Source organism: Oncorhynchus clarkii, chromosome 31, assembly GCF_045791955.1.
Source record: "Oncorhynchus clarkii lewisi isolate Uvic-CL-2024 chromosome 31, UVic_Ocla_1.0, whole genome shotgun sequence".
NCBI lineage: Eukaryota > Metazoa > Chordata > Actinopteri > Salmoniformes > Salmonidae > Oncorhynchus > Oncorhynchus clarkii.
In genome coordinates this window covers 10619355-10635691 of record NC_092177.1, presented here as the reverse complement: position 1 = coordinate 10635691, position 16337 = coordinate 10619355, and the positions used below count along the sequence as shown (strand labels likewise).

The 16337-nt window shown below is 42.9% G+C and overlaps 2 protein-coding genes across 3 annotated transcripts; one reads left to right on the top strand and one right to left on the bottom strand.

Moving 5' to 3' along the window:
• Nucleotides 1-635: 635 nt before the first annotated feature.
• On the bottom strand, nucleotides 636-5703 carry LOC139390712 (fucosyltransferase 11 (alpha (1,3) fucosyltransferase)). 2 transcript variants are annotated; one of them, XM_071138026.1, is made up of 7 exons: nucleotides 5523-5703; nucleotides 4802-5170; nucleotides 4335-4509; nucleotides 3809-4014; nucleotides 3458-3604; nucleotides 1500-1975; nucleotides 636-1299 (listed from the first exon to the last, which is right to left on the bottom strand). In XM_071138026.1, the coding sequence occupies exons 1-7, from the start codon at nucleotides 5529-5531 to the stop codon at nucleotides 1149-1151; spliced, it is 1533 nt and encodes a 510-aa protein (XP_070994127.1). In that variant the 5' UTR covers nucleotides 5532-5703; the 3' UTR covers nucleotides 636-1148. The 2 variants fall into 2 exon arrangements, with proteins under 2 accessions (XP_070994127.1, XP_070994126.1); XM_071138025.1 differs by lacking the exon at nucleotides 5523-5703 and having other exon boundaries at nucleotides 4802-5503.
• Nucleotides 5704-6150: 447 nt separating this feature from the next.
• Nucleotides 6151-16105, top strand: LOC139390713 (ras-related protein Rab-9B-like). The gene is made up of 3 exons (XM_071138027.1): nucleotides 6151-6223; nucleotides 12345-12676; nucleotides 14728-16105. Exons 2-3 carry the CDS (start codon nucleotides 12596-12598, stop codon nucleotides 15184-15186), a joined length of 540 nt encoding a protein of 179 aa, XP_070994128.1. The 5' UTR covers nucleotides 6151-6223; nucleotides 12345-12595; the 3' UTR covers nucleotides 15187-16105.
• Nucleotides 16106-16337: the final 232 nt, after the last annotated feature.

Below are 16337 nucleotides of genomic sequence, written 5' to 3'. Positions count from 1 at the left end.
AGTGCAGTCAAAAACATGATTTCCTGTGTTTTATATTTCCACACTATGAGGTTGGAAAAATACTGTGAAATTGTGAAAATGATGATAATTCCCTTTCAGTGTAAGAGCTGTTTGAAAAGACCACCTGAAATTTCAGCCTGTTCTGGTGGGATGGAGTTTAGGACTGTCTGGTGACATCAACAGGCAGTATACGTTAATAGACCAATAACAAATAGAGTTTCAAACCTCTCTGCGAATAACAGCTAGTTTTCATGTGAGATATCCCTCCCATTAGGCTCGTCCAGTTAGGACTCAGACCACTCCCAGACAGTCCGAGCTAAATTCTTGCTTGAGAAATTGCTCTTTGCTAAGAAGCTATTTTTATTTTATTTTACACCATCTTAATTGAAAACAATCACAGTAAGATACTTAATTGTTACCCAGAAATGGTTTGACATTGAGATAAAAATGGCTGCATTGTGCCTTTAATGTTGTAACTTGGTGAATGTATTGTGAAATATCAAGATACTGTATGTAAAAGTCTCTAAATATTATAACATAATGACAAGATTTAACTGGGAACTGGATATGTAGATTGGCAGTTGGGTACAATTTTCTACTTTCAGTCTTGACTATGCAAAGAAAATAACTACAGATTTTCGATCAAATTTTTATTTTTTAAATTGTTTTTGACGCTTTTAACTCAGAAAAACAATAAAATTGATTTATATAAACATGATAAATATAGAGTATAAAAAATGTTGTACATTATTGAGTGTTGAAAAGACAAGTATTGGCAACAGGTTTGAGATAACAAAACATTACTGTAACTTGGACACACATTAGGCCCTTTTGTGCCACAGATGAGGCTACCAGGCACCTCAAGTGGACAACATTAAAAAGCAGTACTGTATATATATATTTTTGTACATCTTCTCTATCCTTTACAGTCTACACTGCCGATAGTTCAGTAGCAGTTCATTGATTCTTATCGCTGGTCCACTTTGGCCACGCCCCACTGGTTAAGGGGTGCAAGTCTCTAGACAAATAGATGGCTTTCTTTCCTTGTCCTCTTTCTGTCCAAAAAAACACTGGCAATAAGGAAGTTTCTCAGTTACCTCTGGCTCTCCTACTGTATGTGGTTCCTCAGCAGTGTAGGGTTCGACTAGTTATGCCTGTCCTCTGGCCCTCCTCATAGCCAACTCCTGGATGTGATGCCAGAGCAGTGCAGGGTCTGACTCGTTATGTCTGATGAGAGATTCCAATCCTTCAGCCTGATCTAAGCTCTGCCAGTAGTCCTGCGGCCACATCTGGACCCAGCTGAAAAAAAACACACAAATAAATAAGGCTAATAAGCACAGAAGTTTATTTGAAATGTTAGGAGAAAAAAAACACTTGTGTGTGTGGATTTTAAGACATGTTAAGACACTCAATGGAGGAATATCTCTCAATGTAAACAGCACACTGTCATAATGTACTATAAGGTTAAAGCCTTTATTTCTGAGACTGGTGGTGTCTACCTGTCATTGATGTGTAGATCCTGACGGTCTCCATACCCCGGGCTGGGTAGAGGACATCCCATATGAGAATTATTGGCCATCTTAGGCTGGGGGGGCGGGCTCTTCTCTGGGGCTTTCCTATAGGCCCGTTCAGCTGCCAGTCTGGTATTCTCCTGGTCACAGACATAGCACTCAAAGCCGTTGAGGTAATTGGGTTTGCTCATGTCGTTCACGCCCCACTCCCTGCTCTCCAGTGCCTCCATCAGGCCAACGTTGGTAACATGGCTCGGGTTCTTAAACTGTAAATACTTAGCATACTCTTCATCGTTCTCATCCAACGCCTTGAGGAACTTGGCTAGGTCCTGAGGTGATGGGAAGTCATCAATAAGGATGACAGAGAGGTCGTTGGGCATCCAGTCAGCTACTGATGAGGAGCCGCGGTAGACTGGTACACAGCCCTGGTGGAGAGGGCGCCATAGCTTCTCTGTCATGTAGTCCTGGAGGAAATCAAATTAAATCCAACTTTATTTAAAGTGCATTTTAAATCACAACATGCTTTACAGTTAAAACAATGAAATGACAGAGACAAAAATAAATAAAAAGACAATACGCTATGAAAGTAACCAGGAAGTGACTACGCCTTTTAGTTAAAAAAAAAAAAAAAAAAAAGATTTCATGGATCTTCAATGGGAAAAATTGTAGTGCAACAGTCTTCATGCGGTAGAAGTAAATCCATCCACAAACAAATAATTGTTTATATCCTGAACAAAAAAAATAATTTCAAAATGTACTTCATTACAGTTCATATAAGGAAATCAGTTAATTGAAATAAATAAACGAGGCCCTAATCTATGGATTTCACATGACTGGGCAGGGGCGCAGCCTAGGAGGGCTGCCCACCCACTGGGGAGCCAGGCCAAGCCAATCAGAATACGTTTTTACCCACAAAAGGGCTTTATTACAGACAGAAATACGCCTCAGCTCCCCCCCTGATGATCCCGCAGGTGAAGAAGCCGGATGTGGAGGTCCTGGGCTGTTGTGGTTTCATGTGGTCTGCGATTGTGAGGCCGGTTGGACATACTGCCAAATTCTCTAAAGCGACGTTAGAGGCGGCTCATGGTAGAGAAATTAACATTCAATTCTCTGGCACCAGCTCTGGTGGACATTCCGGCAGTCAGCATGCCAATTGCGCGCTCCCTCAAAACTTGAGACATCCATCTGTGGCATTGTGTTGTGTGACAAAGCTGCACATTTTACAAGGTGCACCTGTTTAATGATCATGCTGTTTAATCAGCTTCTTGATATGCCACATCTGTCAGGTAGATCTTGGCAAAAGAGAAATGCTCCCTAACAGGGATGTAAAAACAAATTTCTGTACACAATTTGAGAGAAACACTCAAACTTTTTGTGCTTATGAAGCATTTCTGGGATCTTTTATTTCAGCTACCGAAACATGGGACCAACACTTTACATGGTGAGTTTATATTTTTGTTCAGTGTACATTTTCAATTAGTTTTTAATATGAGGCGACTTTACTGAATGGCACCTTTTGACATAACGATGAGGGGGAGAAAGTTACAGAGGAACAAAGACCCCCCCCCCCCCCCTCCCCAAAAAAGGCTAACCTCTCACCTTTATCAATATAATACGGGAGGTTAGCTTTTTTTTTTCTTCCTCAAACTTTTTTACGATTAAGTCATGATTATCCATAATTATAGTAGTATCCACATTCACGTAGAAGTGTTCGGAAACATCTTCAAAATGACACAATACATTATTCACCATTCAGTTCATATTGTATAAGGGAGATTCATTTTAAAAAATTAAAACACAAAGGATGTCTAAAACAAAATCATTAATTGAAGGACAAGCTAAAAAAGCAAGTTTCAAAATGCCTAAAAACCTAAATTGTCTCTATCATTCCATTGCTCCTCTCTCTCTCTCTCTCTCCCAATCTCACTCCCTCCCCTCTCTCTTACCTGACACAGGCCATTCTCCAGGGCCAGGTGGAACTTGTAGCGTGCCGTGAAGCTCATAAAGCTGGCGTCCTCCCCTGTGGCCGTGCTTGTGTCCTCCAGGTACTGAGGGAGGGGCTTACTGTTCAGACATTTCCCATACGAGTCCACCTGGAGGGAGGGGGGCAAGAGAGAGAGAGTGAAAGAGATAGACATAAATGTCAAGAGAAAGAGAGACAGCGAGAGCAAGACTAAAGGGCTCAATTCATAAAAATGGTTGCCAGTCTTTCAAATCATTAGATAATAAAAAACAGACCACATTCCTTCATATCAAAACATCTAGTCTAGGAGGGAACACATTCCATATCACTGTACCTCCATGTACTTCATGAGTTTCTGTACGTATCTGTCCCTGTCAGAGGGGACGTCACAGTGTGACTGCATGTACATGATTGGGGCCAGACCCTCTCTCCTCCAGTGGTTCTTCTGCTCCAGAGACACGGCTACAGGCTGGAGCAGGTATCCCAGGGAGGGCAGCCACTGCAGGGTCAGAGGGTAGTCTGAGCCTCTCCTGAAGGTGGCTGTGGAGTTGAACATCCAGAAAGATCGAAGGGAAATGTATGGTTTATTAACACATGTTGCTTTGAGAAAAATACAATTCAAAACAAAGCTTTGATTGCTAATTATATTCATTCAAGTGAGTGCTGTCCTTTGAGACTGCATCCCAAATAACACGCTATTCCCTATATAGAGCCCTATGGGCCCTGGACAAAAGTAGTGCACTATATAGGGAATAGGGTGCTATTTGGGATGCAGACTTCATTTTTTTATGTGAGCGACTGTTGGCTCCGAGTACCCTTTATTTACACAAGATAAGAGTTGACACGCTGTCGTCCTGTACCTGTGTAGTTAAACAGCCTGATGCCTGGGCTGTGGGACAGGACGTAGTTGTTCATGGGGGACTCCTCGTGGAATAAGGCCCAGGTCTGGTGAGAGGGTCTGGGAAGAGGAGCCTCGTAGGCCCTGAAGTCTGTCCCATAGAAGATGATGGAGGAGGTACGTCGGTACAGTTGAACCTATAGAGATTTAGGATGGTGCTAGTTTATACATATCCACATTGTAGTCAATACAAACTGAAATCCATGGTCATGAAAAAGACACGGGGCTATTATTAATAACATATTATAAATGACATGTATTAACAGATCACAAAGAAAACACTAGCCTGGTCCCAGATCTGTTTGGTGTGACAATGGCCATAGCCATAGGAATTGGCAAAACAGCACAAACAGATCTGGGAACAGGCTAGGACAACACACAACAGTATACCCCATTGGAAGACCTAGCTATAATACTAGAACCACAGACCTTCCTATTGCGTGTGACCAGACAGGAGGAGGTGTGACAGTCGATGCGTTCTGTGTCTCCGGGGAAATGAGGGAAGAGTCCTGCACTCCACCACAACAGGATGGGCAGGTCCTTGTTGCCACGTGAGTCATTGTTGCCGGGGCCGCGGTAGGAGGCAATGGAAGAGAACTCCATGTCAGACAGTGCACTCTGCGGTTGGAAGGCACCCTGATCTGCATCCATGGAGTCTCCAATATCCACGGGGCCCCCAACGTTAAGGGGGTCCTGGGACCAGGAACAGGGCAGGGTGGACAGGAGACACAGCAGCCCCAGACATAGCCACACACAGCAGGGCACCAGCCTGGACCCCAGCTTCCCCTCCACAGACATCTGAGAACCATTATATAGATCTGACATCGTGTTTTTATTTTGATTCTGTCTGCTTGTACACTGCACACCAGTCAAGTATAGAGCCATAGTCTATGGATGTTATTGGCCAATATATATGCTTCATGCTGGCATGCAATAGATGGCTCTGGTCTGTCCATACCAGGTTAACTTACATGATAGCTACACAGTGATTTTTCACTATATACAGCCACTAAATATACTGATCTGCTGTAGCTAGCCAGCCAGCTACGTCAAAGTACGGATCAAAGCCATCTCTCTGGCTGAAACAACCACTTTTTGGGACGCAATCAGACATATTACAAGGGTCATAATAAACCGCACGTATTCTTACCGTTATCATTACAATAAACACATGAGTGTAGACGCGTTCTTCTCTCTTTTTCTCTCTCTCTCTCTGAACTCAGGAATTTCTTCGGGAAATGTGTATTTGGGTGGAGAAAACAAAGGGGGAAGCAGCGAATAAAGGGAAATAATCTGGGATCTTCCTCTAGTATGCGTCTCCACGCCAAATCAACTTTTAACGCATTACTACCATCTACAGTTCTGGAGTGGAATCACACATTGACTGTGCACTTTCACGTTATTTTCTTCAGCGATAAACATCTAAAGAACACATAAAATAGAGAACATATACAGTCAAATCAGGGCCATTTGAACATGTCGAGGTATCCAGACTCACAGAGGATGGACCAAATTTGACAGCAAAATAAATAAATGGACCAGGGATGGGTGGGTAGCTCGGGCTTTAGGACCAGGAGTTGCGACTGAACTCTGGGGCGTATTCATTACGCATATTCTGTTGCAAAACGGTTCTTAAACAGAAGCGAACTGAATTAAACGGGGCCGAACAACCTGCATATGTCCAATAGCAACTATTGTTTTCGTTGCAAAACGCACCTGTTTTGACTGACGATTACCCTGGACTGTAAAAGACTGGGGACGCACTGCAACCCCAACAAGCGAGTTCAAAGCACATCACATTTCAGATGCAAAACTGGGCAAGCCACGACTCATATCATGGTATAGAATGAGGTAACGAAAACGATTTTACTCCTTAAATTAATGCAGTCACATGTAGTAATATTGATTATGTTGCACGTTTGATCAAATCGGTCTGTTTATTCGTAGTTTAGTTGAATAATTCAGAACAATTGATGTCAACATCACAACCCATCCACTAAATATAGCTTGCTAACGGTAACAGTCTGTCTGGCTTTTTGTTTTTTTAAATCATCATCATCATCATCATATAGTCGCCATTTCATTTGCTAGCTATTCATCCCTATATCTAGCTAGATGTCCCGTGTAATACATTTACGAAATGGGAACACGCAGATGTGATTCTCTACAATAAAATGGCATCAGAACAACTATAGCAGTTAGTTGAGGTTAGCTACTACGTTAATTGGTTGATTCTCGTGAAACCAGTTGTATCCATGGCGCTAGCAAATTGAGTTAGAAAACCATGCTGTGTCTGCAAGAATAACATATACATCTAAAGATTAAGATGCCTAGTTTATGGCACAGTGTCTATGTTTATATACATTTGACATTTTCGCCTGAATTGTATGCACCGAAATGCTTCCAGATAAAATTCTGGGGTCATTTAAAAAAATAAAACTTTACTTTAGAAAAACCTAGCTAACTTATTTGAATAAATTACAACATATTTTGCTGTAGTTTGTCCATAAATCATAAAATTGTATACGTTAATAGAAGTTTACATTCATCTAATATTTGTTGTGTCTTCGCACATGTTTCTCATTACAATAACACTTGTTTTCAATTTGTATTCCCCATGATGCGTCAGAAGGAGCAGTCCTTAGATGAACGCAAGTTAATTTAATTTATTCACATTTTTTAAATAAAAAATCAAATGTAACCTTTTTATATGCCTTCAGAAGGAGAATCTTATTCTCAAACACCGTCTTTATGACACTTAACCATCTCATTACCCTAATGACTAAAAAAACTTAGACCCTTAAAGACCTTACCAACATGGAGGCATGAATGGGCTTTACTGATGTGGTCAATTGTTTGGAGTCATAATGGCTGTCTCCTATCACTGGTAGATTGAGCTAAGGGCCTGTCATTACAAAACACACTTCTCATTCCTGCCCCATTTTTAGGGTCAGTTTTGGTAATGATAATAAGCTAATTCTAATGTGTTATGCTGGTAACGTTAATTATTTACTAGGACCACTGCTTACACTCATTGTATAGATTTGTTTTTGTAAAACAGTAATTTGATTAAGTAGGGGGTAGTCAAGAAATCTGGGTTTATAAACCCCATTTTAATTGACTTAAAGCCACAATCTGGAGTTTGTTTTTCAGCAAAGAGCAACCACCACTTAAAGGAGGATATTCCCCAATTTGACATGTACCTGTTTAAGCACTTACCTATACTTTTGTTAGATATTCCATGACAGTTGCTTGTCCATATTTAGATATTATATAGGCATATCATGTTATGCCATTTGCTCGCAGGATCCCATTCAATTTAGAAATGCATCTAAAATACCTTAGAACCAAACACATCCATGTCCTAATATGCCAATATTACCCATAAAGACCTTTTGGTTTATTTAAGTCACTTTTTTTGTCATTATGCTTTAATAAGGGGTGTTTTAGTCAATTGCATTAAAATCTGTGATTTTAGTGTTATGCAAATCATTTGGGATTAACAAATGACAGTTGGATGATGTACTGGGTTACTGAATCTCTGATAGAGCTCAGTACAGTTTTTCAATGGCAAACTATGCAACACTCATTACTGAAAAATGCATTTTCATCTCCAAAACCTGCTTATCATTACCGTAATGCACCAATTTTTAGGAAAAATCAAATGTATACTTTTGCCATTTTGGCTTAATCTTAGTTTGTCTTTTGTTTATCCAATTGTGTACATAAAAATAACATATACATACACAAGTAATTGTGACAATATGTCAGAAAATATTGTTGTGGTAATGAGTGAAATTACTAAATAAATGTTTATACAATTTTAAATATTTGATTTCAGTGTCATGTTTTAACTCAGGCCTTTTTATTAGGTGAGGAATGTAAAAACATGTTTTTTTAAAATAAATTTACTTGTTTGACTTTTTTGGACTTCCAAAACTATTGCGGTAATGAGAATTTTTGCATTGGTAATTGTGGTAAAAATGCTTAATATCTTATCAATAAACATAACAATAATTATGACATAGATAAATACAGATCCTAATCTTAGACAAATTATGGTGGAACCTTTTTGTTGTTATTGTTGTCATGTGTTCCTGAGTCAGTCGAGTGCTCATCTTCCTGACTCATGTTTGTTGTTATTAAAGTCTCTGGTAGTGGAGGATACCTTCTGAGTTGTTGTGGGTTAGCGAACTATCTATTGGGATATCTCATGTGGCATAATAAGAAGCAGTTTACTAAATCAAGAACCATGTCACTTGCAGCATTAATACTTATTTCTCCCCTGTGATTTTCAACCATACTGTACACGGGTTCAGGGTTATTTCCTGTCTCTACATTATCAACAACATGGGGATCGTGATGTACAGCAGAGGAACTTTAGCTCATCAGTAGTACATTTTACGACTTGCCAATCTCCAGCTCGACCAATCCCTGGGTTTGTGAGAGGGGGAGTTTCTTCTTAGAGTCATTCACCCCTATCAGGTGTCCCTGAGGACAACCACCCTGGTGACCTTACACATATCTCTTCACCTAGTTCATCTCAGACAGGAGGGACATCACTTCCAAATAGTTGTTCTGTTGTTAGTCTAGGTTTCCAGATTTATGACGCTCCATATGCAAAGAGTTTTGGAAGAGAGATTGTTGTTGTATCAGTATGTTTGTTACATTTAAAAAAAAATCTGCTGCTATTTGAGTTTGTCAGTTTTAGTAACCATTCTCTTTTGTTCTGTCTCTAGCTAGTCTCTCTCTCCACTTCTCCTCCTGGTGAAAGACAGCTACTTGATGTTGTTTTGTCTAGGCCTAAGTTGTTGTGTTCATTGTCAGTATCTTCCAGCATGTATCTCTGAGGTTGCTGTTAGGTCTTCGGCCTCTCATGAACACAACTTTGCAGTATTTTGTTTTTGTTGTTTGTTATATTACTTGTTCAGAACATTTCTTTCATTATTACCTACAGCTGAAAATAACTTTTGGATATTAGATAGGTGGTCCCTCACCAGCATTTCGACCAGAAATGTGGCTTTGCTGAATTGGATCTCTTGTTCGTACCCCCAGAGGCATTTCCACTGCTCCAAGATGCCGTGGACGAGAAGAGTCCGACTCAGAAGGCATGCATATCATCCACCTGTTCTGAGTATATTACTCTTAAATGTTCAGTCCCTGGAAAATAAAGTAGATGCGCTCAGGGCGAGGATCTCCTTCAAGAGAGACATCAGGGACTGTAACATGCTCTGTTTCATGGAATCATGGCTCTCTCCAGGTATACCGTCCCTGTCCATACAGCCAGCGGGGTTCTCCATACATCGCATGGACAAGAAGAAAGAACTGTCTGGGAAAGAGAGATGCGGAGGTGTGTTTTTCATGATTAACTACTCATGATGTGATTGTGGTAACATACAGGAACTCAAGTCCTTCTGTTCTCCCGATATGGAATACCTCACTATCAAATGCCGACCGCATTACCTCACCAAGATAATTTTCTTTGGCTATCGTCACGGCCGTTTATATTCCCCCGCAAGCCAACACATGACGGCTCTCGAGGAACTACGCTGGACTTTGTACAAACTGTAAACCGCATATAATGAGGCCACATTTATTTTGGCTGGGACTTTAATATAGCAAATCTGAGGAAAAGTTTTATAAACACATTGCCTGCGCTACTCGCTCATCAATAATTATTGACCATTGCTATTCCCCTTTCCAGGAAGGCTACAAGGCCCTCCCCCGCTCTACCTTCGGCAAATCAGATCACACCTACATTCTGCTTCTCCCTTCGTATAGGCAAAAACTGATACAGGAAATACCCGTGGTAAGGACTGTTCAACATTGGTCTGACCAATCGGAATCTATGCTTCAAGATTGTTTTGATAACGCGGACTGGGAAATGTTCTGGGTTGTCTAAAAAAACAACATTGATGTATACGCTGACTCAGTTACTGAATTGATCAGGAAGTGCATAGAGGATGTTGTTCCCACTGTGACGAGTAGAACTTATCCAAGCCAAAAGGCAGCATTCACGCAAATTTGAAAGCACGAACCACTGCATTTAACCACGGCAAGATGACTGGGAACATGGCTGAGTAAAACAGTCCAGCTATGCCCTCCGTAAGGCAATCAAACAGACACATCTTCAGTACAGAGACAGTGGAGTTGCAATTCAACGGCTCAGACATGAGACGTATGTTGCAGGGACCTTAGACAATCACGGATTATAAAGTGGAAACCAGCTACGTTGCGTACACCGACGCTCTCGACAAACTAAACACCTTTTTGCTATGTCTGCTTCCTCAGAGCATGTTTAGACCAGCTGGCTGGAGTGTTTACGGACATATTCAATCTCTCCCTATCCCTGTTTGCTGTCCCCACTTGCTTCAAGATGTCCACCATTGTTCCTGTACCCAAGAAAGTGAAGGTAACTGAACTAAATTACTATCGCCCCCTAGCACTCACTTCTGTGCTTTGAGAAGCTAGTTAAAGATCATATCACCTCCACCTTACCCGACCCACTTCAATTTGCATACTGCCCCAACAGATCCACGGATGACACAATCGCCATCGCACTGCACACTACCCTATCCCATCTGGACAAGAGGAATACCTATGTAAGAGAGCAGTAGTCGATGAACAGCATTATCTTCAACACCATAGTGCCTTCCAAGCTCATCACTTTGGGGCCCTGGGTCTGAACACTGCCCTATTCAACTGGGTCCTGGACTTCCTAACGGGTCCCCAGATGGTGAAGGTAGGCAACAACACCTCCGCTACGCTGATCCTCAACACAGGGGCCCACAAAGGCCCCCCTCCTATACTCTCTGTTCACCCATGACTGCGTGGCCACACGTCTCCAACTCAATCAAGTTTGCAGACGACACAACAGTAGTAGACCTAATTACTAACAATGACGAGACAGCCTACAGGGAGGAGATGAGAGCCCTGGTGGAGTGGTGCCAGGAAAATAACCTCTCCCTCAACGTCAACAAAATGAAGAAGCTGATTGTGGACTTCAGGAGACAGCAGAAGGAGCATGCCCCCATCCAAATCGACGAGCCCCAGTGGAGAGGGTGAAAAGCTTAAAGGTCCTCGGGGTGCACATCACTGACCACCTGAAATGGTCTATCCACACAGACAGTTTGGTGAAGAAGGCGCAACACCGCCTCTTCAACGTCTAGGAGGCTGAAGAAATTTGGCTTGGACTCTAACAACCTCACAAATTCTACAGATGCACCATTGACAGCATCCTGTCAGACTGTATCACCACCTGGAATGGCAACTGCACCGTCTGCAATTGCAGGGCTCTCCAGAGGGTGGTGCTTTCAGCCCAAACATCACCGGGGGCACACTGCCTGCCCTCCAGGACTTCTACAGCACCCGGTGTCACAGGAAGGCCAAGAAGATCATCAAGGACCTCAGCCACCCGAGTCACGTCCTGTTCACCCTTCATCTAGAAGGCGGAGACAGTACAGGAGCATCAAAGCTGGAAAACCATTTTCTATCACCAGGCCATCAGACTGTTAAATAATCACCACTAGCTGACCTCCGCCCAGTTCCCTGCCCTGAACTTAGTCACTGTAACTAGCCGGCTACCACCCAGTACTCTATCCTGCACCTTAAAGACTGCTGTACTATGTACATAGTCATTAAACACAGGTCACTTTACTAATGCTTACATACTGTTTTACTCACTTCATATGTATATACTGTATTCTAGTCAAGGCTCATCCTATATAACTACTGCTGTACACACCTTTTCTATTCATATACTGTCTATACATACCATCATAAACATATTTATTTTCCGGACTCTGACGTTGCTCATTCTAATATTTCTTAATTACCTTTACATTTCAGGGATGTGTGTATTGTTGGGCATTAATGTGCTGTTGGAGCATAAGCATTTCGCTACACCTGTAACATCTTACAAATACCAATAACATTTGATAGTTAAAAAAAAATCTCTCTGCTCATCCTTCAGGTTGCATTGACCCTGCTAGTACTAGCCCAGTAGCCTAGCATCGAGGTGGAGGCTGGGTCACAGTGATCAGTAACCCGGCTAGGAGGCTCGACTCCAGGCTAGCCAGCCTGCCAGCGGAGGGAGGGGGCCTGGTCCTGGAATGGCCTGGTGAGCTGCACCGCCTAGCAGCAGAGGAAGGTTTGTGATGAGCGGGAAGCCTGCTGTTAAAGGTGATCCTGCTGGGGGACGGCGGCGTGGGAAAGTCTTCCTTAATGAACCGCTACGTCACGGACCGCTTCGACTCCCAGTCCTTCCACACCATCGGGGTCGAGTTCCTCAACAGAAACCTGGAGGTCAGATTTAGAGCAGTTTCTGAATTAGTATTTTTTTTAAATTCTTCACATTATCTCCTTGCCACATTCTCAAACTGTAAAATAAGGGGAGGGACCTTGGACCTTCTCCTCCAATGAGATTGGAGCCAAGCTCTGTCTGAAATTGAATAATAATAATAATAATTGTGTCCCTTTCTGGAAATGTATTACATCTCAACTAACCACAGCACCGCGTCACAACATAAGTGCATAAATACCTTCAGTTCATCTAGAAAGTATTCAGACCACTTGACTTTTTCCACCATTTTGTTACATTACAGCCTTATTCTAAAATGGATTAAACAAAAATGTCCTCATCAATCTACACACAATACCCCATAATGAGAACACAGGTTTTTAGCTTTCATAAACTTATTTACATAAGTATTCAGACCCCTTGATATGAGACTCGAAATTGAGATCGGGTGCATCCTGTTTCTATTGATCATCCTTGATGTTGCTACAACTTGGAGTCCACCTGTGGTTAATTCAATTGAATGCACATGATTTGGAAATGCACACACCTGTCTATATAAGGTCCCCCAGTTGGCAGTGCATGTCAGCAAAAACCAAGCCATGAGGTCGAAGGAATTGTCCGTAGAGCGCCGAGACAGGATTGTGTCGAGGCACAGATCTGGGGAAGGGTGCCAAAAATGTCTGTAGCATGGAAGATCCCCAAGAACACAGTGGCAGAAGCTTGGAACCACCAAGACTCCTTCTAGAGCTGGCAGCCCGGCCAAACTGAGCAATCAGGGGAGAAGGGCCTTGGTCAGGGAGGTGACCAAGAACCCGATGGTCACTCTGACAGAGCTCCAGAGTTCCTCTGGTGGAGATGGGAGAACCTTCCAGAAGTACAACCATCTCTGCAGCACTCCACCAATCATGTATTTTATGGTAGAGTGGCCAGATGGAAGCCGCTTGTCAGTAAAAGGCAAATGACAGCCCACTTGGAGTTTGCCAAATGGCACCTAACGACTCTTAGACCATGATAAACAAGATTCTCTGGTCTGTTGAAACCAAGATTGAACTCTTTGGCCTGAATGCCAAGCGTCACATCTGGAGGATGGCACCATTCCTACGGTGAACCCCAACCCCACGGTGAAGCATGGTGGTGGTAGCATCGAGGGAAAGATTGAATGGCGCAAAGTACAGAGAGATCCTTGATGACAACCTGCTCCACAGCGCTCAGGACCTCAGACTTGGGCGAAGGTTCACCTTCCAACAGGACAACGACCCAAAGTATACAACCAAGACAATGCAGGAGCAGCTTTGGGAAAAGTATCTGAATGTCCTTGAGTGGCCCAGACTTGAACATCTCTGGAGACACCTGAAAATAGCTGCGCTGCGACGCTCCCCACCATCCCGACAGGGCTTGAGAGGATCTGCAGAGAAGAATGGGAGAAACTCCCCAAATACAGGTGTGCCAAGCGTGTAGCATCGTACCCAAGAAGACTTGAGGCTGTAATCACTGCATAATGTGCTCCAACAAAGTACTGAGTACTCAGCTTTTTGTTTTTAATACATTTGCAAAAATGTCTAAACCTGTTTTTGATTTGTCATTATGGTGTATTGTGTCTAGATTGAGGGGGGGGGGGACAATGTAATATATTTTAGAATAAGGCTGTAACGTAACCAAATGTGGAAAAAGTCAAGGGGTCTGAACTTTCTGAATGCACTGTATGTACATACATTAATCAGCACTAACTACAGCAGACAACGTGGGTACAGTTTCTAATTCAGTTTGTGAATTGGGGGGGGGGGGGGGGTTGAGCAGTTATTTGTTCGATTGATGTATAGTCTTATTGCACCCTATTCTCTATATAGGCTAGTGCAGTGGACTACTTTTTGACCCCACAGTATGTGTTTTTATTAATGTATTATATGCTGTGTTACTGTCATTTATTCCTCCTCCCATGTCTAATGTTTTATCTTTATGATTGCTGTGCATATTATGTACAAATCTAATCCTTTTTGGGAGCAATAAAGGTTTCTCTTTGGTACAATAAACGTTTTCATTCACTTCCTCTCTCCAGGTGGACGGGCGCCTGGTGACCCTTCAGATCTGGGACACGGCGGGTCAGGAGCGCTTCAAGTCCCTGAGGACGCCGTTCTACCGTGGCGCCGACTGCTGCCTCCTCACCTTCGCTGTAGACGACCTGCACAGCTTCCAGAACCTGGCCAGCTGGAAGAAAGAGTTCATGTTTTACTCTGACGTACGAGACCCAAAGAGGTTCCCCTTCGTTGTTCTGGGCAACAAGGTGGACAAAGAGGGGAGAGAGGTGGGGGAGGACGAGGCTCAGGCCTGGTGCGAGGAGAACGGCTGTTGTCCCTACTTCGAGACCAGTGCAAAGGACGATACGAACGTGGGAATGGCGTTTGAGGCAGCGGTACTGGAGGTTCTGGCGGCGGAGGATCAGATCGACCACACATTGTTGAGTAGCACTATCGATCTCCACGGCAACCGTAAAGTACCGCGCTCTTCTTGCTGCTGATTGGTTGAAAGGATTGGTCGGAGCTAGCCCCTCCCCGAGTTCTCTCTGTCTAGCCTGTAGCACTCTGGGAGCTCTCCACTGATGATGATGCAGGTACAAGCTACTGAGACAACTTGATTATCAACACCGCTGATTTTAAATAGTGTTGTGTTGTCGGTACAGACTGATTTGGAAGAGTATTGGATAATCAATACATCTGATTTTGAAAGGTTATCAATGAGGTACAATGTAACAGGTACACCGTGTTGTTCAACTCTGTCTGCGTTCTGCAGTATATCACAACACTGCTGTCTACATCCAGCCAGCTTTAGCTTCATGTACCTGCCCTGTTCTACATCCAGCCAGCTTCATGTACCTGCCCTGTTCTACATCCAGCCAGCTTTAGCTTCATGTACCTGCCCTGTTCTACATCCAGCCAGCTTCATGTACCTGCCCTGTTCTACATCCAGCCAGCTTCATGTACCTGCCCTGTTCTACATCCAGCCAGCTTCATGTACCTGCCCTGTTCTACATCCAGCCAGCTTCATGTACCTGCCCTGTGAATTGTTTTCACCATTTACGCTCATCCCTCCTACATAAGTCATTTTAATCTGATAATATTCATGTGTCCTTTCTGTACTCCTCTCCAAGAGCACAGGCTGCTTGTGGCACAGCAACATGCTCATTCATTAATCTCTTTAAGTCTTCTGAGGTCTCAGAGGTACTCTGACCAGAACATGACCATCACCCTGTCAGATCTCACAGATACTCTGATCAGAACATGACCATCACCCTGTCAGATCTCACAGATACTCTGATCAGAACATGACCATCACCCTGTCAGATCTCACAGATACTCTGACCAGAACATGACCATCACCCTGTCAGATCTCACAGATACTCTGACCAGAACATGATTCGGACATAGACCTGGTCTGTTGACTGATATAATATAATATAATGACATAGACCTGGTCTGACTGACTGGTATAATATAATATAATATAATGACATAGACCTGGTCTGTTGACTGACTGGTATAATATAATATAATGACATAGACCTGGTCTGTTGACTGACTGGTATAATATAATATAATATAATGACATAGACCTGGACTGTTGACTGACTGGTATAATATAATGACATAGACCTGGTCTGTTGACTGACTG